Here is a 25,915-nt window from a genome sequence, read left to right as displayed (position 1 = left end):
TATTAAAAAAAATGGTTCCTCAATATTAATTACAGGTAATTGTTAATTAACAAATCCGTTTTATGCAGTACAAAAAAACCCAAACTTTTTTTTTTATTAATGGAATTGGAATTTTCAGAATCGCATGACGCCTCGTTCATATTTTCGGGGGCGGAAAAAAACTTTGATCTGAAGGGCACTTGTGAACTAAACTGACAAGGGGTTACGTCAGCACCAGGTATTATATCTTCTCCAGGTCGATACTCCCTGCATAATTGGGATATATGTCTGTTAAATCTGTTTTTCTGTTAACCAGCTGTCTGTCGCCCCTACGAACGACAACTCTCAGAAGTCGAAACTGTGCGAGCTGAAGACTAACGTGGCCTTACCCTTTAACGTGTGATTCCTAACACGGGTTGGGCGATAGCAAGTGAAAATCGAGCGTTCAGCAAATAATATTGTTACGTTTTTCCCGTGGGTTTCCCAATACTTGACTACACTGTACAATTGAACTCAACGTGTTTTGTGTTTTTTGCAAAACACAAGCACTACAGGAAAATTATATTCATTTGGAAAAACGTTATCAGGAAGTTTATTCCACATAAACGCAGTTCTATAATGAAAGAGTTCTTAAACAGTGAAGTTCGAGGTATATACTGAGTTGAACCTCAAAACGATGAGCAGCCACAGTCTGTTGCGTATTTGTGATATGCAACGCTCTTGGGGAATCAAATATGCTAATACAACGAAACACTTCAACTGAAACTTCGAACTAATATTCAAATGTCTTTCGCACACTTCGTACCGCACTGTCACTATACTTCCCTGATATGCGCGTGGGTAGTGGTTATACATGGTAATCGAAGACTCTCGAAGTCAATAGGAAATTCGCTAGAAGTATATCGAAGCGACGCAGCATCTAACTAGAACAATCGAGAAGCGCATCAGGGGATGATTAACAATAATATGAACGACTGCTCGAAGTCTCTTTGAAAACAATATCGAATTGAAAGTTACAATTGTTTCAAGCTCAACCAATGATGTTGACAGTATGAATGCTAGAAACTGACTGACTGAATGAAAGAAATGAACAGACAAATTCTGCAGAGACAGGAGGTAGTGCTGAGTTCGCTTCTTATCTGGTGGTGGCATGATGTGACTAATGTTGAAAAAGGCAGGAGTAGCCTACCGTGAGGAAGGTCTACCCCCTTTTCGCCTCCTTTGAGATAAACATTCAAAAGCACCCGATGAAAGTGTCGTTTTATATCACTATAAAGTTTATGTTTGTAACGTTAAGAATGACAATGTGCCATAAGAAGGGTCAATCCCCTTTTCACCCCATTGCAGCAGCAGCTTTCTAGGGCTAGACGTTAATAATTTATAACGATATTCTTTCAATATGGACAAGAATGAATAATAAAAGCTCGGCTCGAGTTTGCTCGAAGCTCGAGCCGAAGCTTGAAATAAACTTGAAAATAAAATATAAAATAATAAGTAAACGGTTTTATTGAAAACAAAATGATGTACCTAGATAATGTACTCTAAAACAGGTAGCAGTCATCACACCACTCTCCTCAGAAATCTACGGTATTGATCAGATACAAAATAATGAAATGGTTGGGCGTAGTATTCACATATTTTACTCATATTACACTACGCATAACTATTTCATAAATTTTTTTATCTGATCAATACCGTAGATTGCTGAGGAGAATGGTGTATAGTGTATCTTTTTTTTCAATAAAACCGTTTAACATAAAAGATCTTTTTATTTATTTCATTTCTATTTATCTGCAATAGTTTTTGAAATATTCGCAATGAACAACACTTCTTTTTTTTACCTAAATTGTTCAACTGGACTCAATCGTTAAGTACATACATCGCAAAAATTATTGGACGCCCCTCGTAAAATGTAAAACAAAATATTTATCATGTGGTTTTTTGTACATTTCATATTTACTTCTTTCACCTATGCTAGGCATGCAAAAATGTTTACAAAAACAATTTCCTCTAATTTTAGATACAAATGTTTGGAAAGTGGTTCATATCGATTTAGCGTGTTTAAGTGATTGTTGACTTCTTTTTTTGCAATTATGCCTGGCAATAAAATTTCAGTGTTCCATAGAGCAAAAATACTGGCTTTGCATGATGAGGGTCTGCCGAATCATCAAATCGCGCATATACTAAGGATTCCCCGCGCTTCAGTCATCCGAATAGTGCATTTGTACCAGGAAACTAAAAGCGTTAACTGGAGACGTGGAACTGGGAGTCCTAGGGTAACTAATGCAAGAGAAGATCGGTATCTAGCAGGATATGTACGTCGGAATCGAACAGAGTTGCCAACCGTAGCGGAATTTACTTGACGGTAGCGGCGTAGCGGATTTGAACATAAAGTAGCGGAATTTTCTACAAATAATTAATATTGAAAAAAATATGGAAGAAGAAAAGGCAGTAGACAGCATTCGAAGCTCGAGCGAAAGAGCTACCGCAGTTGAAATTGCTAAGGAATATTTGGTCGAGAGAACAGCTTTCAAAAATCAAATTTAGAAAATTAGATACCATCTACTGAGTTGCGCGGTTGAAAATTAGCATGTTCCTGATTCCTGACATTAGTTACAGTTCGGTTTTTTTGGTATCTGAACGGTACACAAACCACAAAGCAGTGTAGCGGAATTTTGGTTCATGTGTAGCGACTTTATAGTTCATCCAGTTGGCAACACTGGAATCGATCCCTAACAGTCTCAGTAGTCCGAAGTAATTTAAGAAGAACGTTTGGTCGACTAATTTCCAGTACCACAATACGGCGGAGACTTGCTAGAGCCAATTTGCAATCCAGGAGACCATTAAGAATACCCAGGCTACTTCCCAGACACATAGCCGCTCGTCTACAGAGAGCACAGGAACACAATGGCGAAATGTTATTTTTTCGGACTAAACCAGATTTGTTTTAGTTAGTGATAGTCGGCGACACAGAGTTTGTAGAGGGCCAGGACGACAAGAAAGGCAATTTTTTGCTAGAGAAGTCGTTCCATACCAAGGAGGATCAGTAATGTTTTGGGGAGGCATAATGCATGGTCGTCGTACGCAGCTTATTCCCGTTCCAGATACTATGACAGGGGATAGATATGTTCGAAACATTAGTGAACCCTTCATCAGTTCGGACTTCCTTTGTCTAATATAATATAAATTGATTTGAAATCCCTGAAAGAATCTGTGAAAAATTAAAAAGATTAACCGAAAAAATAAGAATTTTAATAAACAAAAAACTGAAATTACAAAGAAATAACATACAAACAACAAGCAAAAAAATAAAAAATTTAAATATAAATACAAGCTGAAAATTAAAAAAGTAAAAATATTATTAACAAAAAATGAAAATTAAAAATTTAAAGATTCCAAACTAAGTTACGTCACGACGTTTCGATTGTTAGTATCCACGATCGTCTTTGGGTGATAACTGGACTTAATCTCGAAATCCATCTTGAATTTAGTCAGGTTGGAGCCTGGCTCCCTTACCCTTTGAACTGATGTTTGCCAGAAGGACAAACGACTGGACTTAATCCTTCGAAATCTGACTATTTATAGGTCATTCGAGTGCTTTCACCATCCCCTCTTCTTTCTCTCCGCTTCATTGGTTTTAGCGGAAGATGACCATTTGGCGGGAGTTGTTCGCGTTTTAAAATTTCATTTCTTAAAAAAAAAATCAATTCGTCTGAAAGTTTGATCTGAGAAAAAAATACATTATAGTGAAAATAAGTCTTTTAATAGAATTCAAAGAAATCAGAAACTGAATAAAAACTAGTACTCATGTCTAATGTAATCAGGATCGAATGTAAGACGGTGATGCTCATACTTCAAATAAGCCTCTAAAAGATGGAAAAACACCACACAAAAGACAATTGATGTAGTAATCGTGTTCAGTGAACTTTGACCTTTTCAATCCCGTCATAACCTTACGAGAAAACCCACAAATGTTTGACAAAAGAAGTGCAATCATCAGCTGACTGTAATCCGACAGGACACCATAGAAATGTTTATCCTTCAGCATATTAACGGATACAAAATCCATCCAATTACATGAGCGCACGTGAAAACAAGGCATTTTTTCAACGACATCCACGATACGATTAGGAGTTATCAAGTTTTAAACCGTAAAGTGTACGGAATATTCAGTGTATATACTTAACTTTCGAAACTTCAGAATAATGTGATATCTCTGCCAACTACATAATTAGTACACAAAAACTAACAGAAAAAAAAGATTGGGCATTTCAAAATATCTAATACATTTTAAGTGAATTAAAAAGCAGAATGACGTGTTCAAGTAACACATTATTATCAAACTAACTGATTCGGCGGACTTCGTTCCGATTTTCGATTTAAGGTAAGTACAGACCGGCTAACAAAATGTTGGCAACATATTCGTTGCACACAGTAACTTGTATCCGGATACATGTGTTCAAAAGTTGTGTGTGTCTAAACCAAAACCACTTGCCAGTCCAAACTAAACTCAGTTTTGAAGTAACAATCAACACTACTGGTGCTAGTGCTACTTTCATCATTAAAGCTACCCATGCCCAAAAAAGAAAATAAAGAAGAGGAATGTCAGATTTACTTTCGAACGATGGTAGGTCGTTTCGCAACTTTAATGTCCCACAATGCGGGAGCAGCTTTAAACTTTTAAATTCGCTCCATATCATGTTTGCTGCTAAATAGAATAAAAAGGAAATGCATTTCAAATTTTTTCGAATAATGAATATATCCACAAATAACGTACCTGCTGGATGAATATTGTGATGAAAAAGCTCACTAGCGACACCACTTGTTGACCACTGAGCGTTGTTTTCCATATGAAATGGAAAACATAGACACACGCAACAAGCGACAAATTTCTTCCATGTTATGCCGCCCGATGTTGAAGGGTATTCATCAACTAGTTGTTAGTTGACGGGATACATGTTGACAACACCAATATGTTGGCAATGTTTTGTTGGCCGATCTGTCCTTACCATTAGAATTAATGAATGTCGTGTTAAGCTAAAAGCCGAGTTATAATAACTTTTGTGTTTGTGAAGTTCATAAAGCTAGTGTTGTCAGGTAATTTCCATGTTCAGCAGTAGATTGATAGAAAAAAGTAGAAAATATATTCAATAGATTCCCAGGCCTAAGAAAAAAAACACGTTTTTTTTCAAAATTGGCTTTATTCATCAAGGCAATCTCCATCAAGAGCCACACAATCAATCCAGCGCCGCCCTAACATTTCAATACCACTTTTGTAAAACGATTTATCTTTTGCCTCAACGAACGATATTCTTACAGGTGAGCAATTTTTGAGGTCTGTGAACAGCCAGTAGTCACATTGTGCATTTTAGTAATGAAGCAGCACTTTCTTTTTCTTCAAATGGGGTCGTTTTTCCACAATTTGGGCCTTCAAACGCTCTAATAACGCTATATAATATTCACTGTTGATGGTATTTCCCTTGTCAACATAGTCGATGAAAATTACACCACGCACATTCCAAAATACCTAGTCCATAACATTTTCAGCTGATTGTTGTTCTTTCGTGCACTTTGGACGAGGTTCACCAGTTGCTCTCCACTCAGATGACGTTCGTTTTGATTCCGGAGTGAAATGATGAATCTATGTTTCATCCATTGTTACATATCGACGCAAAAATTCCGTTTTTTTTTGTTTTAACATGGACAAACACTGCTCAGAATCATCAAGACGTTCTTGTTTTTATCAACAGTGAGCTCGCGCGACACCCACTTTGAACAGAGCTTTCTTATAGCCAAATTATCTTGCAATATGAAGCCAACACGTTGTTTTGATATCTTTACATTGTCAGCTTACTCACGCAACTTCACTTTTAAATCATTCAAAACCATTTTGTGTATTTTTTTCAAAATGTATTCTGGTGTTACTGCCTCATTTAGTCTTTACTGACCAATTAGGAATTAAACGGATAAATATTTGGGTAAGCAGCAATTGAGAAAGTGTACTCTTTTAACAATATATTCCAATCATTTCGAAAATGTATACTGTCATCCTCAGGGAAAAATACAATAATAGAACATTAGACTAATTGATATTGTACAGTTGAAAATTATGTACTTACATTGTCATTGAGGTTGGACTCAGTGATGTTTAAAATAATTTTTGTTATTATTTGATTTTAATGTTGAACTTAGATTTGAGAAATGGGAAAACATTGAAATTAGTTTGGATAGTGATTCAAGAATGATTATAGTTACACATCAAACAATTAAACATATAAACGTCAAATTTGGTAAAATTATTGTGAATCTAATGAATAAATTCCTTTTTTTTTATCCTAAAATTCTGATTTTGTACCAGGTCGGTACATGTGATCACAAAATAAATTATAATACTAATTTTGAATGAAAATGAAAAGAAGAAATAAATGACATGACAGTTCAGAAAACAATTACATTGTTGGATTCACTATTGCCAAACTTTCATCCTATACAGGAATGCCAATTTGATTTTGATTATTTTATGTACTATACCTACTCTAATAAAGATGAATTTTTGAAATTATGAATTTTTTTTCAATTTGTATAAAAAAGAGTAAATTTCACTTAGGTGATTTAGATCAGTTTCTATATTTAAGCAATGACTGGATTGTGATATGACAGACATTTAAAAAAAAGTCTCTTTGTAAGGTTAGATTCTTTTGATAAAATTTTTACATTATTATAGTTCATATTATGCCCTGTTTGATTAACATGTTCGCCTAAGGCACATCTATGTGGGGCTAATCTGCTATCGCTTTTATGGGAGGTAATACGGTCTTTCAAATTTCTGGAAGTTTGACCAATGTATATGCTGTCACAATTTTGACAAGGGATAGAATATATAACATTTAATTGATGGGTAAGAGGTGTTTTATCTTTTATTTTGGTAAAGATAGAATTAATGGATAGAGCGGTTTTATAGGCAATTTTAAAGTTATTATTATTATTAAATTTGTTAAAAATTCTCACCAGTTTAGGTGTTACCTCTTTCATACAGGGTGTTCCTAAACATCGTGCACATACGAAAGGGGGTAGTTCTTTGGTTTATTTCATAACTAAAAGTTCATATAAACATAGGTCCGCAAACGCTTCGTTACTGATGTACAGGGTGTTGAAATTACAAGATTTTTCTTGTTATTTCTTTGGAGCTCCTGCAGATATTGAGATATTGAGCTCAAATTTGGAATCTAGATTGCGTTATAGGGCATACATTAGTGGGTTTTGTCAGATGGTTGTTGATTCTACAAGGTGATATTTTTTCAGGAGTCATGTTCCATTTTCTCCCCCTGAACTTTTTTACTGTGCGCCGCTGGTAGATTCTAAAATACAAAATGAATTTTCCGTTTTATTTGGAAACTTTTTTTGTTTACAAACTATTTTCGTTTCTGCGACCGTTATCGAGAAAAAAATTAAAGATTTTTTGTAGAAATGATTTATTTTACAATACAAAAACCTAAATAATAACAATTAAACAGCATTATAACAAATGTTGAAAGTGACCCCCTCCAACCCTTATACATGCGTCCGCTCTTCTTCTCATTGATGCCCGTACTCTTGCGAAGACTCGCGGAGTATTTCTTACAGTTTCAAATGCATTTATTATCCGATTTCGTAAGTCATCTACGTTATTCACTGGTGTTGTATACACTAGAGATTTGAGATATCCCCATAGGAAAAAAATTTAGACTATTTAAATCAGGCGACCTAGGGGGCCATGATTGAGGTCCACCCCGTCCTATCCACTTATTCTCATACACTCCGTTTAAATACATCCTAGCCAAAATAGAAAAATGTGCTGGGGCGCCATCGTGCATAAACCAAATTTGATTTCTCAACAAAAGAGGCACGTTTTCGAGTAACAAAGGCAATACGTGTTGCAAAAAATGTCTGTAGAAGCGACCATTAAGTCGACCAGGCAAAAAGAAAGGACCAATCAAATGATCCCGTAGTATACCAGCCCATACATTTAATGAAAACTGCTCTTGAAAATGTGCTTCTACAATTCCATGTAGATTTCCTTGTGCCCATATGTGGTTGTTATGAAAATTAATAATAGAATTCCTTGAAAAATTGGCTTCGTCAGTAAAAAGGATTTTACAGTCAAAATCGGGGTCATCTGCTAGTCTATTAAGATACCACTGGCAGAAATTGATCCTTAAAGGGAAATCTCGAGGAAGAAGCGCCAGCACTATTTGAATATGGTAAGGGTAGAGGTAGAGAGGTAGAGGGTAGAGAGGTAGAGGGTAGGTAGAGACTCGCGCAATATTCTCCAAATAACCTGATAAGTAATATTTAAATGTTTACCGATTATTCTGGTGCTAGTACTGGGATGTTCTTCTATTTCATTTAGAACAGCTTCTTCGATCTGTGGAGTTCTAACAGTACGTGGTCTACCTCCGTCACATACCTTTTTATTAACACATCCAGTTTCTACAAGACGCCTATGAATATTCGAGAATGTTCTTTGATCAGGTATTACTCTATTGGGATAGCGCTCCATGTACAAACGTCTGGCTTCTCGTGCATTTCCATTCGCAAGACCATAGATAAAATGCATCTCAGCCATTTCAGAATTGGTAAAAATTGACATTGTTTGAGATTGTAACGAGTAATTAAAACAATTAATTTTATACCGTACAGAGTCAAACTAAAACCTTAAATAGTTAAAACGCAAATCCGAAAAAAACTCCTAAAGAAAACAAAACATTTATTTTGTATCGTAGAATCTACCAGCGGCGCACTGCAAAGAAGTTCAATAGGAACTGCAGGAATCGCCTTTATTACTCGAACACTTGCCTCTTTTGTTGAGAAATTTGATTTATGCACGACAGCACTCCAGCATATTTTTCTATTTTGTCTCGGAAGTGTTTACATGAAGTGTATGAGAACAACTGAATAGAGGTTTTTGTATTGTAAAATAAATCATTTCTACAAAAAATCTTTAATTTTTTTCTCGATAACGGTAGCAGAAACGAAAAGAGTTTCTAAACAAAAAAAGTTTCCAAATGAAACGGAAAATTCATTTTGTATTTTAGAATATACCAGCGGCGCACAGTAAAAAAGTTCAGGGGGAGAAAATGGAACATGACTCCTGAAAAAATATCACCTTGTAGAATCAACAACCATCTGACAAAACCCACTGATGATGAGTCAAAAGCCCGAAACACGTGTCTATGGTTTGCCACTTCCTTGAGTGCTATGTCCGATTAAAAAACTCCTTTATATATATATATATATATATATATATATATATATATATATATATATATATATATATATATATAATCGATCGCTTCAAAAACACTTCACTAACTAACTAATGTCGTCATTTAAATCAATAATGAATTTATTTCCACCATTAAAATGGAAGTGTACAATCTCCATATAGTCTTTTTCAACTAAAATTACTTTTTTAATCCTTTTCTACCAGTCTTCTTCGGTATTATTAGATACTTCTTTAACTAGCTCTATTACCTTCTTATAATATTTTGTAAAATTAATTTTACGCCTGATGCTTTCTTTCAATTTTCCCCAAATCAACTCGATGGGAAACACAATGATATGGAAAACACAAAAATATGGAGGAAGCCTCAGTATGGTATGTCCATACTTTTCAGCAATACTTATTATTGGAATCACTACACAAGAGAAAGTCTGCGTTGTTGTCACACTCGTTATTACCAGCAGTACTTGTCCAAGAACGCCACAATTTAAACAGAAATAACAAAAATTAATCACCAATATCGAATTTCAACACACAAATCGCGATCACTTTCTGAACTAAACATTGACAACACGACGGCTCGTATTCTATTCGTCACCGTAACATGACTCCAAATTTAATTTTATGACTCTTTAGCCAATCATAAAACTCGGTTAGTAAAAATTATCCAATACGAACCGCCAATTCTTCAGTCCGCGTGACTAATTTGTTGCGGCATAATTCCTTTGTATTGGTTTTTTTGGCTTTTGACTTCTCCGACACCTTTAAGATTACTATATCAGTTACTTCGACTATACAATAACTTACAAAATTAAGAGTAGAATATCATGAAATTTCAACAGCTTTCTTTTGAAGGTTAGAACTAACTGAAAAAGCAGTGAATGCAATATAGCGCCATCTATGTAGTAGGCCCGAGACTTTTCAGCTTATGTAGTAAATAACACTGTGATGCTATTATAATTCGAAGTATTTCGTCCCTCTTTTTTTATTGTGGTGCTATAATGAACCCTGTCCAATCTTGTAGGCCTATTAACAAACTTGTATCAATTCATTTCCCTATCATTTATTGATAATATCAATAAATTTATTATTTTCATTGAAAAAATTCGCCTTTTTGGTCGTCAGAATTTGTGGGTCTTTTGTTTCATCTGCAGTATTACTTTGCTCTATAATAATATTCTTTGTGCCATTTGTTCTGTGAATATGTACGATGTATAATGTTTGTCATCAGCAATAATTCCCGAATTGTCTGTTTTGCTAATCTTTTTGGATAAATTTAATTAATTCGTATAAAGGTTGTAGAGTTGATTTGAAGAGAATTATTATTGTAGTACTCCGGAAACAATTCCATTCCAATCATTCAGACTGTTTATTATTTAGAAGACACTAATTTAAAGGGGTATAAATGACTGCCCTGAAACACTCCTGAAGGTCTTGGGGAAGGACCTTGTTACTAATTCCGGTGAGATTACTTTTTGTTTCATTTCTGTAATAAAATTCACCTCGGAATATTCAGGTATGATTGAATTTTCTGAACATTTCCATCAGAGCAAAGTGATATACATTTTCCTGAATTATACAGGGAGTAACTAAATAAGTGTAAAACATTTAAGGAGGTGTTTCGCCATCGAAAAAAAGATAGGATCTTTCATATAAAAAAAATTTCAATGGAGCATCCCTTGTTAAGATACAGCCCCTTAAAGGGGGTACATAAAATTTTTATAACAATTTTTTTCACAAGCACTGAAAAAGTTACAATGTTGGAATTAACCTGACGTTTTGTACTACCAAAAAGACACTTAGTCAGTAATTAATTTGGTTTACCCCATGGTTGAAAGGGGTGGAAAACGCAACCCCTAAAATTTATTTCCAATGTAACTTTTTGTCTTATTATTTGTTTACCATTCAAAAATTTTTTTCGATAGCCTGTTTCATTCTAAAAAAAAATGTCTCTTGGGTTTTTTGCCCAAAATAAACCAGTTCGCAGCAAAAAATTATTTTACGAACAACTACAGAGATACATCGTCATAAATGCGAAAATACGAAACTAATCTGGTCGCTATTAGCGATAGTGACAATTAAATTGGTATGACGCTGTCAGTTTGTGAATTTTCGAAATTGAATTAATACTAATTGTGTGTTGTTGTTCTGTTCTTAATTTGTTACTTTAATAATTCACTTGTTATTGAAATGGCATACACAAATGAGGAAACGGCTGATATGCATTACGTTTACGGTCTGTCGCAGGGGAATGGGTTAGAAGCTTCTAGAAGATTTGCTAAAAATGCTTCACATAGAATATTCGCTCGACTTCATCATCGATTACGAAAATATGGTTCATTCGACAAAAGAACGGAGGATTGTGGTCGCCATCAAGAAGAACGAACACCACAGCTTGAGGAAGCAGTACTTAATTCGATTGAAGAACAACCTTCTACCAGTACTAGAAAATTGCTTTCCAGCTAAATGTTGATCATATGACGGTATTTCGAATTTTAAAGGAACAACTATTATACTCTTACAATCTGCAACGAGTACAGGCACTGTTACCGCGAGACTTTCCGAACCGTTTTGAATTTTGCAATTGGATACTGGAAATGATTAGAAGAAATTGTGACTTTCTGAAGACGATAGAATTCACAGACGAATGTAGTTTTTCTCGGGACAAGATTATTAATTTTCATATGGGCTGATGAAAACCCTCACGCTATTGTCGAAACTAACCATCAAGAACAGTTTTCTCTCAACGTGTGGCTCGGAGTTATTCATATATTGCCAAATGTCACATTCTGTATATTTTCGAAAAATAACTTATGTTCAAAATACACAATCGTCTTTTTAGAGTTTTGTTTCGATAGTGTATACTAGCAAATTTTTTAAATAAACGTATAACGATTCGAAACAATTCAATTTTCATAAGTATTTTTTTGACTTGAAGAGAAAAATATTCTGCGCAGTATTGTTGAAGTTCGATGTAGATATTCCTTTTACCGAGACCGAAAGTCTCATTTTTTATCCTTGAGAAAGAAGGATTAGGATTGAACTTGAATACACTAATGAAAGTAATACATCTCTATTTGAGGAAGATAAGAAAAAAATCAAAATGTGTGAAATGAATCTTTAGAAGTAAATGGTTAATGAAATTAATTTCCCGGTTACTGGGGCAGGATGTCATAATTAAAAAATGTTTTGTACAAACCGCCATACCAAATTACTACTTAAATGAAGATCACGACAATAGTTCTGACTAAATAAAAGCAAATATGGAAGGAATGTAGAAAATGTGTTTTGGCTGAACTTTTGTTTTTTGAACACGCTGTTTATATGAAAATAGTCTGAAGAAATATTTGTTAAATAATTATTGGAATATACAGTTACCACACGTCCTGCCAAAAGCCAGAAAACTTTCATTTCGAAGATCGGTTCAAATTAGCGAAATATAAAAAGTATTCAATTCAATTATTTCTTAATCTGTATAATTTGAACGCTAAGAGGGAACAATTCAAAATCAGCAATGCGTTCAAAATTATAATCTTGGTGATTACTTAGTCACGCTAGGGGTAATATAAAATTATTTTTTGTTGGCTCAACTTGACAAGACATTGACGTTTTCATCATGTTTCAATTCGGGCTATTGTAAGGAGTGGGTAGAAATCCTACGTTGTGGGCTAATTACTCGACTGAATATCCGTAATTATTTATTAATGAAATTGAATGAAAAATACCTTAGATCTATACAAACCATTCTTTAGCTGATCCCATTCGGAAACGATAAGACCTAAAAGGTCGGTTAAATTGGACAAAAGTTTTCTATTTTGGGGAACTAGAATAATCTCTTTTCAGATCGAGAATATATGTGGTTGTTTTTGACATATTCGCCAAAAACTAAAATTGACAAATTTCGTTTTTTGGTCAAACCACCTCCATTTCGAATGATACAAAAAAGCCATAGGAACTTTCAATATTGTTTCATAGTTGTTATCATCTGGTATAAACCAATTTGCAATGCAACGTTTCATTCACTAGATTTCATCATCAACCTATCCCCATTATCATTATCCTTCATTAGCCTATTGCACAATTTTTGCACCTCGTTTGAATCGAATATTTGGATGAATATTTTTTTTAACCATATGTAGTGCCGATATAAAAAGTGGAATATTTTCTGATGAAGGGCGAATATTTCTTTTTTACGTACCTATTCAAAAATTAACTTACCCTAAAATGACTAATTCACCATATTTCACTTGTTGTTTTGGCTTTTCCGAATTGGCACTTTCCTGTTCTTCAAGAATTGGAGATTCGGTGCCATCCGATCTGAAACAAAAATAAACCTGATATCATCTGCTTCAAAAATGTATTATTAAAACTTAACCAAAATTCTGACTTTCATTTTAGCAGTAAGTTCCAAAAAGTGACAGATTCAATAATATTTGAACAAATACTCAACAACACCTCATTTCAAATCGTTTTTTACAAAAAAAATGGATTCATCATTATTTTTTCTAAACTTGCCTCCAAACTTAAATACAGATACAAAGATGTAGATATTCAATTGAACCTCTAGCAAAAATGAATGAAAAACTCCCTGCTTTGTATGAAATTTTCTCTTTAGAGTGTTATTCAATTAAAATGTTTTACCAACTGAGATCATTATGTGTGGGTTTGTGTTTCTCCGTTAACCAGCTGTTGCACCCTTGCTGTTGGATTCAAAATGTATGTTTTTATTATTCCCTCTGTATATAGATTTTTTATTTATTTTATGTGATGTCTGATAATATTTTTAGTTAAATCAAGTTTGTTAGTAGAAAGAAGATGTTGATGACAGTTGTCAAATAAATAGAATTTAAATACGTCAGTAAGACTTTATTTGATAATAAAATTATATCCATCCCATATTTAAAATAGTGGCGACCGTGACAGGACTAAATTATTGACGATGGATATTATGCAGAAAGAAAGAGAGCAGCTGCGAAGACATTTTCGCAATACTAGCAGTGACCTAGATGTAGCCTTGAGTACTAAGCAAACTAGTAAGGCACAAATACTATCACTCTTGAGACAATTGGAAGACAAGAGTGATAGGATATTCACTATTGATGAGAACTTCAAGGAGCAGTTATTTTCCGGAAAGTTTAACGATGCCGAAGTTCAACAAGAGTTCGACGAAATGGAGTTTTATAGAGCTGAAGTAATCAAATATAAATCTGAATGCGAAATCCGATTGGCAGATAACCAAATGCGAGCAGATTGTGGAACCAGTTCACAAATTTCTTACGGTGAAAAAATCAATCGAAAATTCAGATTGCCAAAGTTAGAACTGATCAAATTCGACGGAAATGTGAAAAGCTGGATCGGGTTCTGGGGACAGTTTAAAAAGATAGACCAGGATGAAGACATCGATTTAGAAGACAAGTTTCAGTATTTGGTGCAGGCAATGGAACAAGGATCACCAGCACGGGAACTTGTGGAAAGTTTTCCTCCATCCGGCGCAAACTACAAAAAAGCACTTGACCAGTTGAAAGTACGGTTCGCTAGAGACGAATTTCTGATTGAGGTTTATGTGAGAGAGTTGCTGAACCTAGTTCTTCACCAGGTAAACAAAAATAAGTCAGGTATGTCATTATCATCTTTATACGATAGATTGGAGACTCAATTACGAGCGTTGGAGTCATTAGGTGTGACAACTGAAAAGTATGCTGCAATGCTTTTCCCATTGGTTGAATCCGCACTTCCGAGTGAGTTACTCAAGATTTGGGAAAGACATCGTAGTTCGAAGGTGAAAATACATACTAAAAATGAAAAAGATAATTTTGCTTCTGATAACTATCTCACAATGTTGTTAGATTTCTTGAGAACCGAGGTGGAATCAGAAGAAAGAATAAATTTGGCAAAAACAAGTTTTGGAATTGAAAAGGAGCAGCCGAAACATAATAGTAAGGGAAAACGTTTACTGCAAGGTGAGCCTGAACTCTATTCTGCTGCAGCATTGTATACAGTTAATACAAAAGATTCCTTCAAAGGTAAGAAACCTAACTGTATATTTTGTAATAATAGTACCCATGCAAGTCAAGATTGTTTTGCTGCACAAAAACTTTCTTTGGAAGAGAGAAAAGCAAAAGTTGTGGAAAAGAAAGGTTGCTTTTCTTGTTTGAGAACCAATCATATCAGCAAAAATTGCAAAGCGTTTATAAGATGTTTAATGTGCGCACGGAAACATTTTCCAATAATGTGTTGTGATTTAGATTCGAAGAAGGTTCAACCAGATGAAAATTCCGAACAAAAATTGGAAAATGTTTTGACAAGTAATTTTTCAACTGACACACTCTTACAAACTGTCATTGTCAAAGTGACAAATAATCATAAACATAAACTTGTCAGGGCTTTGCTGGATTCCGGTTCTCAAAGATCATATGTTTCATCGAAATGTGCAAAAGATTTGAATTTTAAGCCATCAGGAAAGGAAAATATTATACAAGGTGTTTTTGGTGGTTTTCAGTCATCTCCTAATCTCCATAATATATACGATATCGCAATAAGTAATATTAAAGATGAGTTCTCTTGCAAATTATCAGTATTGGAACAGAAAAAGATATGTAATTATATACCTAGATTGCAAGATTTAGCTGTTATAGGCTATTTGAAGAATAAAAACATTATTTTAAGTGATATTGGTATAAATAATCCTCCACAAGAAATTGAATTGTTGCTAGGGGCAGATATTTTTGGAAATTTAATAACAGGGCATATTGAAACTTTGAATAATGGACTTGTTGCCATAGAAACGTATCTTGGATGGACTATAATGGGACAACAAGTCCATAACACAAGTAACAATCCTATTTTTTCCGGTTTTACTGATTTTTCTATTGCTGACTTGTGGGAATTAGATGTTTTGGGTATAAAAGAGCCCGCAAATACCACACCAAAAGAAATTATTGATTTTAAAACGGAAAAGTATTTTAAAGAAACGGTTTTGCAGACAGATGATGGTAGATATCAAGTAAATCTTCCTTGGAAAGAAGGTCATCCAAAACTTTCTAACAATAAAGAAATAGCTGAAGCAAGATTATTGTCTTCAACAAAAAAGTTAATCAGATTAGGAAAATTTGAAGACTATAGTAAGGTTTTTGCAGAATGGGAATCATTAGGTATTATAGAAGAAGTTAGGGGAGATTCAATTAATATGCCAAGTCACTATTTACCTCATCGTGCCGTTATTAAAGAAAATAGTATTACTACTAAAATTAGGCCAGTATTCGACGCATCAACAAAGGATAATAACGGAAATTCACTAAATACGTGTTTAGAAAAAGGTCCTAATCTGTTAGAATTGATCCCTTCATTGTTGATAAAATTCAGAATAGGACTAATAGGAGTTACATCTGATATAGAAAAAGCATTTTTGCAAATTGGTGTTAATCCCAATGAAAGGGACAATTTGAGGTTTCTTTGGTGGGTAGATGAATCAAAAACCGAAAAGAAAATCTTTAGGCACTGTCGAGTGGTTTTTGGTTTGCGGCCTAGCCCTTTCTTGTTAGGTGCAACTATCAGTCATCATTTAGATAGGGCACCAATTCATTTGAAAAACACTGCTGATAAATTGAAAACATCGTTTTACGTTGACAACTGTGTCACCAGTGTCAATAATATTGAAGAATTGGACACTTTTATTAGTCAATCAGAAGAGTTAATGTCGATTGGAAAATTCAACCTCACACAATGGGTATATAATTCATCGGATAATTTTGCTGGCGATTTTTCCAATGAAAGAAACGTGTCTGTTTTAGGTATTTCATGGGATTCCAAAAGAGATATTCTACATTGTGATTTATCCAGTCTCATTAATTTGAATATTACACCTAAAACGAAACGAGGTTTATTGTCAATAGCTCAAAAGATCTTTGATCCCATTGGTTTCACATGTCCAGTAACGTTGATTCCGAAACTGTTATTACAGTTAACATGGACACTAAAAATTGGTTGGGATGAAGAATTACCTAGTGACATAATCGATAAATTTGAAGAGTGGATGAAACAATTACATTTCCTTAATGTATGTAAAATCCCTAGATCGCTTAATAATTTAAATCATTTCATTCAGGAAAATGTTTCTATTCATGTATTTTGCGATGCCAGCAAAGCGGCATATGCATCTTGTGTATTTTTAAGAACAGAAACAGATAAGGAAGTCGTTCTACAACTCATTCAGGCTAAATCTAGAATAGCACCAAAAAACACCACAATACCAAGACTTGAGTTATTAAGTACAGTCATTGGAGTAAGATTATGTCAATCCATTAAGAGAGTGGAAGAGATGAAACACTTGAAAACATTTTATTGGAGTGATTCCATGGTAGCCCTAACATGGATAAAAACCAAAGGGTCCTGGAATACATTTGTGGGGAATCGCGTGAAAGAAATAAATTCGTGCAGTAGTATTGATGATTGGTATCATGTACCAGGGGACCTAAATCCGGCAGATATTGCATCACGAGGATGCACTGCGAATATACTGATTAAATTAAAGTGGTGGGAAGGTCCTCAGTGGTTAAAACAGAGTCCAGAAAATTGGCCCCATACAGAAATAATTTGTTCAACGGAGGATATAAATATTGAACAGAGAAAAACGACTTCTGTTAACTTCGCACAAAATGAAGATTTTTCCAGACATTTCGGATACTTCTCCAAATATACGAAAATTGTGAGAATGATGGGTTATATTTTGAGATTTTATAATAACTGTTCAAAGAAAAATCAAATAAGAACCGGTGAATTAACTTTCGATGAAAAGGAAATGGCAGAACTTCGTATTTTAAAACTTATACAGAGAGAAAGTTTTGGTTTGGATAAAAAGTCGATTGGAAATCTTCATTTGATGATAGACAAAAACAATATTATACGTGTACAAACTAAACTTATACTAGGTGATGATAGTAATGATTTCAAGTATCCTGTTGTTTTACCATATAAACATGATATTGTTAGAAAATTGATCGAGGAACAACATAAAATACATCTTCACGCAGGGACTCAAACACTTCTTGGAATACTTCGTGAAAGATTTTGGATACTGAAAGGAAGAAAATTTGTTAAAGAAGTGATAGAAAAATGTGTTCAGTGCAAACGATTCAGAAGTAAATGCATAAATACGCCTTTTGCTCCACTACCGAAAGATAGGATAAACAATGTGTCCGCTTTTGAGATAACGGGAGTAGATTTAGCTGGACCATTGTACTTGAAAGGGGGAGACAAGTCCTGGATCGTACTGTTTACCTGTGCAGTATATCGAGCAGTGCATCTGGAACTGGTGAAATCTCTATCAACAGACGCATTTTTATCATCACTGAGGCGATTTATAGCGAGAAGAGGAAGAGTTTCAGTTATATATTCTGACAACGGAACAAATTTTATTGGAGCAAAAAACTACTTGAAGAAGATAGACTGGAATGAAGTTATGGACTACTCTACAGTTAGAAAAATCAAATGGCATCAGAATCCTCCAACAGCCGCTTGGTGGGGCGGTTGGTGGGAACGCATGGTCAGAGTAATTAAGGAATTACTTCGTAGAAACTTAGGGAAAGCAACTTTAACTTATGAAGAATTGATGACGACTTTATGCGATTGTGAAGCCATAATTAATGCAAGGCCTTTAACTTATATTTCGGAAGAAGATAATTTAAAACCGCTCAGCCCTTCTATGTTTATTTCGGATATATCTACCAGTGAAACTCCAGATTTCGATATCATAGACAGACATCATTTAGTGAAACGACATAGATACCTGCAAAAGATAAGAGATGGACTCCGAAGCCGATTCAGAAAGGAATATCTAGCGGAACTCGTACATACTGGTAAAAGGAAAATAGGTAGTTTAAAAATTGGAGATGTTGTTCTTGTCAGCAGCGACAATGTAAAGCGAATAAACTGGCCTATAGGAAAAGTATTGGAAATTTATCCTGGAAAAGATGACGTACCCAGGGTAGCGAAAATAAAAGTGAACAGTGGGGAACTTATTCGACCGTTTCAGCGTTTACATCCTTTAGAAGTGACGACGGAAGAGGACAGTAACAATTTTCTTCAAATTGAAAAGAAAATGAATGCAGTCAAAGGTGAAACTGATGAGGACTACATAACAGAAGAGCAAGGCATCAAAAAGAAAACTAAAGAGATAGTCACAAGAAGGGGGCGAAAAGTCAGAGCTCCGCATCGTTATGGTTTCGAGTGAAATTTATAATGTAATTTTGAAATTTCTCTTTTGTTTTTTATTTCAATTTCAAAATGGGGGAGAATGTTGGATTCAAAATGTATGTTTTTATTATTCCCTCTGTATATAGATTTTTTATTTATTTTATGTGATGTCTGATAATATTTTTAGTTAAATCAAGTTTGTTAGTAGAAAGAAGATGTTGATGACAGTTGTCAAATAAATAGAATTTAAATACGTCAGTAAGACTTTATTTGATAATAAAATTATATCCATCCCATATTTAAAACTTGCAAAACTTCAGAATTCGAAACTTGTATGTGGTAAGGATTAATGAGATTTTCCTTTTTAACGTGCGGCGATTTATAACACAAGAATGGTATGGGATATATAATTATGTGGAAGAGCAACCCAATTGAACATCACTTTATTATTAGAACAGAGTTGGTGTCTACACTTGTTGTTTGAAATATTATTGCAGTTTAGACAGCGAACCCCACTTTTAATGGAATCACCCTCATATCTATGTTGTATCTGACAACTTTGGAGAGTTGGTAGACATTCCAAAAATACTACAATTTCATCAATGGAATAAAAAATGAATTCACTGGGATTTATATATATTAAAAAGATTTCTCGAATCTGCAAAACTAATTGTTGGAGGAAGAGTTCATACGTGTTTTCTTATATGCAGTGTATATGTATGAATTCTATAACTCTTAAGGTGCGTATTCACCAAAAAAGCGAGAACGAGCGAACAAGAGTGAACGAGCATTCTGCATCAATAATCGTCTGGTGAGTACGGGCTAGCGAGCGAGCGAATGTATGCTAGTTCGCGTTCAGAAAAGATCGAGAAGGCGATACATCAAAGAAAATACTTGTTCGCGGTCGTTTAGTGTGAACAGCGACCTACACTATTTTTTTTCTGAAAAGTTTATTTCTCATTTATCTGACAATGAAGAAAAAAATTAATTCTGTGTTGTCTCTTGAACAGACGAAGATCTCGTTGAAAATGCGATGTTTAATATACCCGATTTCAAAGTTGATAAAACTGAATAATCGTGTCACTTATTATTTGTTTAGAACCCACACGCAAACATATAATTGGTAACAGCGATAGGACGTAATACTCAGAGCAGAGTTGGGTAGTATCCGAATACTTCTGCATTCGGATACAGTATCCGGATACTTTATATATGTATTCGAAAGCTGTATTCGGATATTTTTCAAATTTTGTATTCAGTATCCGTATCCGTGGCCAAATTTGTAAGTATTCGAATACCGAATACATTTTTCGATCTTCGGATACTTTTAAATTATTCGATGAATGAGAACCAGAGCGAACAGCCCCATTATATGCAGCCGTATCTTTTCGCATTTTGTCGAGCATATTCGAAAACGGTGAAATAAAATTTTAGTACTTTGCCACTTCAAAAAATGAGTTATTAGAGTGCCTCATATATAAAAAATGTGCAGTAGACCCCACTTGGAGCTTGTTTTCTTCGGTCGGTAGCCAAGCGGTTCGGCGTGGGTGCTTTGTTCACTCACTCGAATTGACTGCCGTGTTGGTCGGTGGTTCAAGCCCTAGTCTGAACGATCGATCTTCACTTGCTATCGTCCAACCCGTGTTAGGAATCACACGTTAAAAGGCAAGACCTTGTGCGAGCAAGAGCTCGCACAAGTTTCGACTTCTGAGGGTTGTCGTTCGTAGGGGTGCGACAGCTGGTTAACGAAAAACAGATTTTAAACAGATTTTTTAAACAGTTTACGGGGTTGGGACACCCAAACTCGAAGTTCAGCATCCTCGAAAACGAGGTGAGATAACATTTTATAGAAAAAAGTTGTTCATTTTGAGGAGATCCACCACATACTTAGTTTCTGTAATGTTGTCAGCAACTTCACTTAGCGCCCTAGGAGCTAAGTAATATGCATCGATATAGATAATTGTAAATATATCGAAAACGATCACCTCCAGCGTTGTTGAAGAAGTGTACCTTTTTTACTCGGAAAAGGTGTGACAGTTAGGTTTTTTCATGAAAAGTACCAAAGGTTTACTATCAAAAAAGTTAGGGCAATTTGAAATAAATGACAGCATACGCATTATGATTTCCCACGTCAAAAAAAAACTGGTTACCAAATTTCGTGCAAATGACTTATTTTTTGCAAAAATATATCATAAAAACGAACAAGAAAAATCAATTTCAACACCGAAACGAAGCATTTCCGGACAAAAGTTTATATAAACTTTTTTCTTGAAATTGTCTCAGGAATACATCACTTGAATATTTTAACGTACTTATTTTACCCCCTGTATAATTATTATTTAGAAGTTATATCAATAGATAGATTATTCTTATAAAAACAGTAAATACTCCTCAAAGGTGTAATGTATGTTCGATATAAAGTATTTCATAGAGAATTTACACATTACTTTCGTTATTATTTAATAATTCTGCTCTCCAAAAAGTTCAACAGTTACTCAATATGAGAGTATACAACAGTAATTTTGGTAACGGAAGCAGGACAATAAACCTCAAAAGAAGCTCGCTTGAGAATAATAACAGAAGCTGATATACTCTGTATAAATTACATCTTTGGAGTTTTCTCATAATTGTTATTTATCAATTTATCATTGTATTTTTGTTAATTAAGGCAGTATTTCATAGGAAATTATTATTATTATCATTATTAAAATATATACAAAAAACTCTAGAATGAGCGTAAAAATATTCAAACTCATTTTATGTAACTTTCCAATGACTCAGTACTTAAAAAATATATCCTTAGATACTTTTGATATATGAATATAATGCAATTCCAAGAAATCAAAAAGTTCCCAGCTCGATTAAATTTTCGTTTCATCAGAACAATTGAGAATTCGTTTTTACCTATATAGTGATAATTTATCTGAATAAGGTGACTGGCGTAAATCCAAAACAAATATTTGCACACACCTAGAACGTCATTACTGTTTCAAAATATTTCCATGTTACAATACATTTCCCACAAACAATACGTCACCCCTGTTAAGGTTGCAGAACCATTTTGAATTTTTATATTTATTTTTTGGCCATAATATTCCGAAATGTTTTTGCTTTTCATTTAACGGAGATATCGAAAACAACTCAAAACAACCACAAAAAACAACATTTATTGAATCAGACTACGTCATAATCTTAGGCTCCTAATGCCCCCTATCGCCGATTTTTTGAGCGTCGTTTCTTTTTTAAATCTGTGGCTTCTGCTAGGTTTACCGTTGAGCTAGCAGTACCAAATCGAAATCCTTCACTTTTCTAAAATTTGAATTTACAATAATTTCAGGATCATTTTAGGCTCCTTCATTACGATATTGATTTTTTTTCAAACTCCCCGTTTCGAATAAATGATTGGGAGATTACCTCAGTCAGACTTGATAAATATTCTTCAAGTGTAGGTGAGAAAGAATTGTATCGGAATTTTAGGCCCATTTAGGGCTCTTGTGAACCCACATCGCGACTTTCCATTTTTTGTCTGTTTCGAACCAGTTGGTTCCGATAGCTTTACCGTTGAGCGGCTAGAACTAAAACGAAATCCTTTACTTTTTAGAAATTTCAATCATGCAATGATTATAATTATTTCATTACGCTATTGATCAATGATTTGCTTATCCATTGAATTACATATTTGGGCGGCTAGCTCGGCACACGTGACAGACGCGAAAAATTATTAATTTTTTCGACAGTGTTCTTTTTTTAAATCTGACTCGTATTTCACGTGTGACCGAGGTAATCTCCCAAATATTTATTTGAAACGAGGGAAAATGTCCCATACGGTAAGGTAGGAACCTGAAATGAGCCTGAAATTATTGAAAGTTGAAACATTCCAAAAAAAGAAGGATTTCGATTTGGTTTCGCCAGCTTAACGGTGAAGCTGGCAGAACCCACCATTTTTTTCAAAAAACAACATATCAAAACTCAATGAGGGGGTCACAGGAATCAAAAATGAGCCTAAAATTCTTATAATACTTATTCGTATGTCTCACCCATAGTTAAAGAATATTCTGGAAAAAATATCGGGCCTTTATCGTGTGTGTTTAAGGTAATTACCAAATATTTAAATCAGACAAGGAACAACAAAATATTCAATACCGTAATGATGGAGCCTGAAATTATTTCAAGTTCACATTTTATAAAATGTGAAATATTTAATGGTTAGCAGAATCAACCATTTTTTTTTAAAAACAACACTTCGAAAATCGGCGAAGGAGGTTCATAGCCTGAAATGAGCCAAAAATTCTCAATATTATTCTATCTCGCCTATTGTTGGAAAATGTTTATGAATGTGTTGATCAAAATTGTTCATCTTAAGAACGGAATGATTTTTTTTGCGGGAATCTTTCGTGGAAAATGTTATTACATTACGCATTCATTCCCAGATATGTTTGTTTCAGCTCTAATGATCCATCAACTCGTGCTTTTGAAGTCACGGAAGTTCATCATCTATGGATGCATATATTCCTTTTTCAATGAAACGAACTTCTAAGAGCAAATCTTGTTTCAACAAAGATTGCGAGAAAGCTGTCGCCTCCAAAAATCTCGCCTACTGGCAGTGGCGCAAAAATTCCAGTTCCGAGAAACGAACCGAATAAATGAAAGCAAAGAACTTCACAATCATAGAATTGGGGATAAACTGTTTTCGAATCTTAACGGGTCTAGTTTTTCTGGTTGGTAGCTAAAGCTGTTAATCAAAACTTTACAAATTCCACAATTCCACTACTAACACAAGCGGATGGTTCAATTGCAACAACAGCCAGACAGAAATAATCTACTAGCTGAAAAATTTACTTCTCACTACATAGTCGATTTTTTGGGAAAGACACTATTCCCACACTACAATCCACAATACCGGAAATTACTTTTCGACAACGTCTAGTCAGACGAATTTTGAAATAGCTCAATATCAAGGCGTCTGGTCCGTCATCGTACTTAAAAAGTGCGCAAATGAACTCGCAGAAGTATTTTACAGACTTTTTCAACCTGTCTGATAAGAAAGACGTTTTTCCTTCTTGTTGGAAGATTGTTCGCGTTCAGCCTATTGCCCAAAAGGGTAAGAAAAGTCTTTCAAATAACTATAGACTAGTCGCTTTGCTATCAGCGAGATCAAAAATCATGGAGAAATCCGTAAATCACCATATCCTTAAATGTTTGGAAGGTTTTAACATTTTGAGAGATCATCAATATAGCTTTCGGAAACAAAGATTAACAGGCAACCTTCTATCGTATGTCATCCATATTTGGAATAACGCAATTCGAGAGTCAAGATGTTGCGCTTGATATTTCTAAGGCATATCTTATTGAGGATCTAGAAGTGATTTTGAATTGGGGAAAAAATAACCAGGTTCAATTCAATGCCACAAAAACCCAAGCATCTGATTTTTCCAAAAAGATAAATGTCTCCGAACCGGATATAACAATGTCAGGACAGACAATTCCGCTTTCTGTTTCTATAAGTTTGTTGGGGGTTAAAATTGATACCAACATGTCTTGGCACAATCATGTCGCTGAATTCGTGAAGGCTGCTTCTCAAAAGCTTGGAACGCCGTTCCAAACCAGAAAACTGTTCACACGACAGCAACTTTTGTACTTTATAAAGCTCCTGACTAGAGCTTCTTTGAAGTATTGTTGTCATGTATGGAGCTCCACCCCCAAACATACACTGAAGTTGCTGGATTCCATCCAGAAAAGAACCTTTAGCCTGATTGGAGACGCGAACATCACTTGCAACCTTGATAGTCTGGAACATCGAAGACAAGTTGGGGATTTGTCTCTCTTCTATAGATACTTTCACGGAAAGTCTTCAAGTGACTTGGCACATTTGATTCCACCAAGAGCGGTACATATCAGAAATACGTGACGGACTGTGGCTTCTCATCGTTTTGAGGTACAATTAGGTACACCTCGAACTCCACTGTTTAATAACTGTTTCATTTGGAGAATGTGGAATGAATTCCCTGAGAATCGCCAACGATTCAAATCCAATGTGAGTCGCTACTTTCTCATAGTCACCACTCTTAGAGTACCTTAAAGATTTTCATGTAGTGCTCGTGTTTTGTCCTTGAAAAAACACGAGCACTACCTTGAAACAAGAGGAAGATTTTAAATATTTAAATAAAATAAGTTTTTCGTACTTTTTTACTGTAACTTTGAAATGAATGTGTGACACTTTTCTACATGATGAAAAGTATTTACTTTGTTTGATAAAGGGAATAAACATCCTCGAAATCGCGACCATATAACAAAGAGTATTCTTTAAACAACGGCCCAGTAATTTTGACTGCATCCCCAACAGTATTTTTTTGTAAAAAAAAAATCGTATACATGTTAACTTTTATGTCAATTCTATCTTCAATTTATTGTTTTTCACTCATTTTTACTGCTCTGAAGAAGCTTTCCATTAGAAGCGAAAGCTTGGCAAAGTAAAGCAGAGTT

The 25,915-nt window shown here is 34.6% G+C and overlaps 2 protein-coding genes across 2 annotated transcripts in view; one reads left to right on the top strand and one right to left on the bottom strand.

The window, feature by feature from the left end:
* Nucleotides 1–25,915, top strand: part of LOC141483638 (uncharacterized) — a 565,103-nt gene that overhangs the window by 48,514 nt on the left and 490,674 nt on the right. The window lies entirely within an intron of this gene.
* Nucleotides 1–25,915, bottom strand: part of Pli (E3 ubiquitin-protein ligase pellino) — a 44,567-nt gene that overhangs the window by 16,767 nt on the left and 1,885 nt on the right. The window contains 2 exon segments of the mRNA XM_074178409.1: nucleotides 8,297–8,459; nucleotides 13,460–13,558. Of these exon segments, the coding sequence (XP_074034510.1) occupies nucleotides 8,297–8,459; nucleotides 13,460–13,558 (262 nt within the window).

The sequence above is a fragment of the Leptinotarsa decemlineata genome, unplaced genomic scaffold, assembly GCF_025532065.1.
Source record: "Leptinotarsa decemlineata unplaced genomic scaffold, Ldec_3_MD MMD2_tig00003798_RagTag_RagTag, whole genome shotgun sequence".
In the NCBI taxonomy this organism is placed as follows: domain Eukaryota; kingdom Metazoa; phylum Arthropoda; class Insecta; order Coleoptera; family Chrysomelidae; genus Leptinotarsa; species Leptinotarsa decemlineata.
The sequence above is the reverse complement of the archived record's forward strand: the minus strand, read 5'-3'. Positions and strand labels throughout refer to the sequence as shown.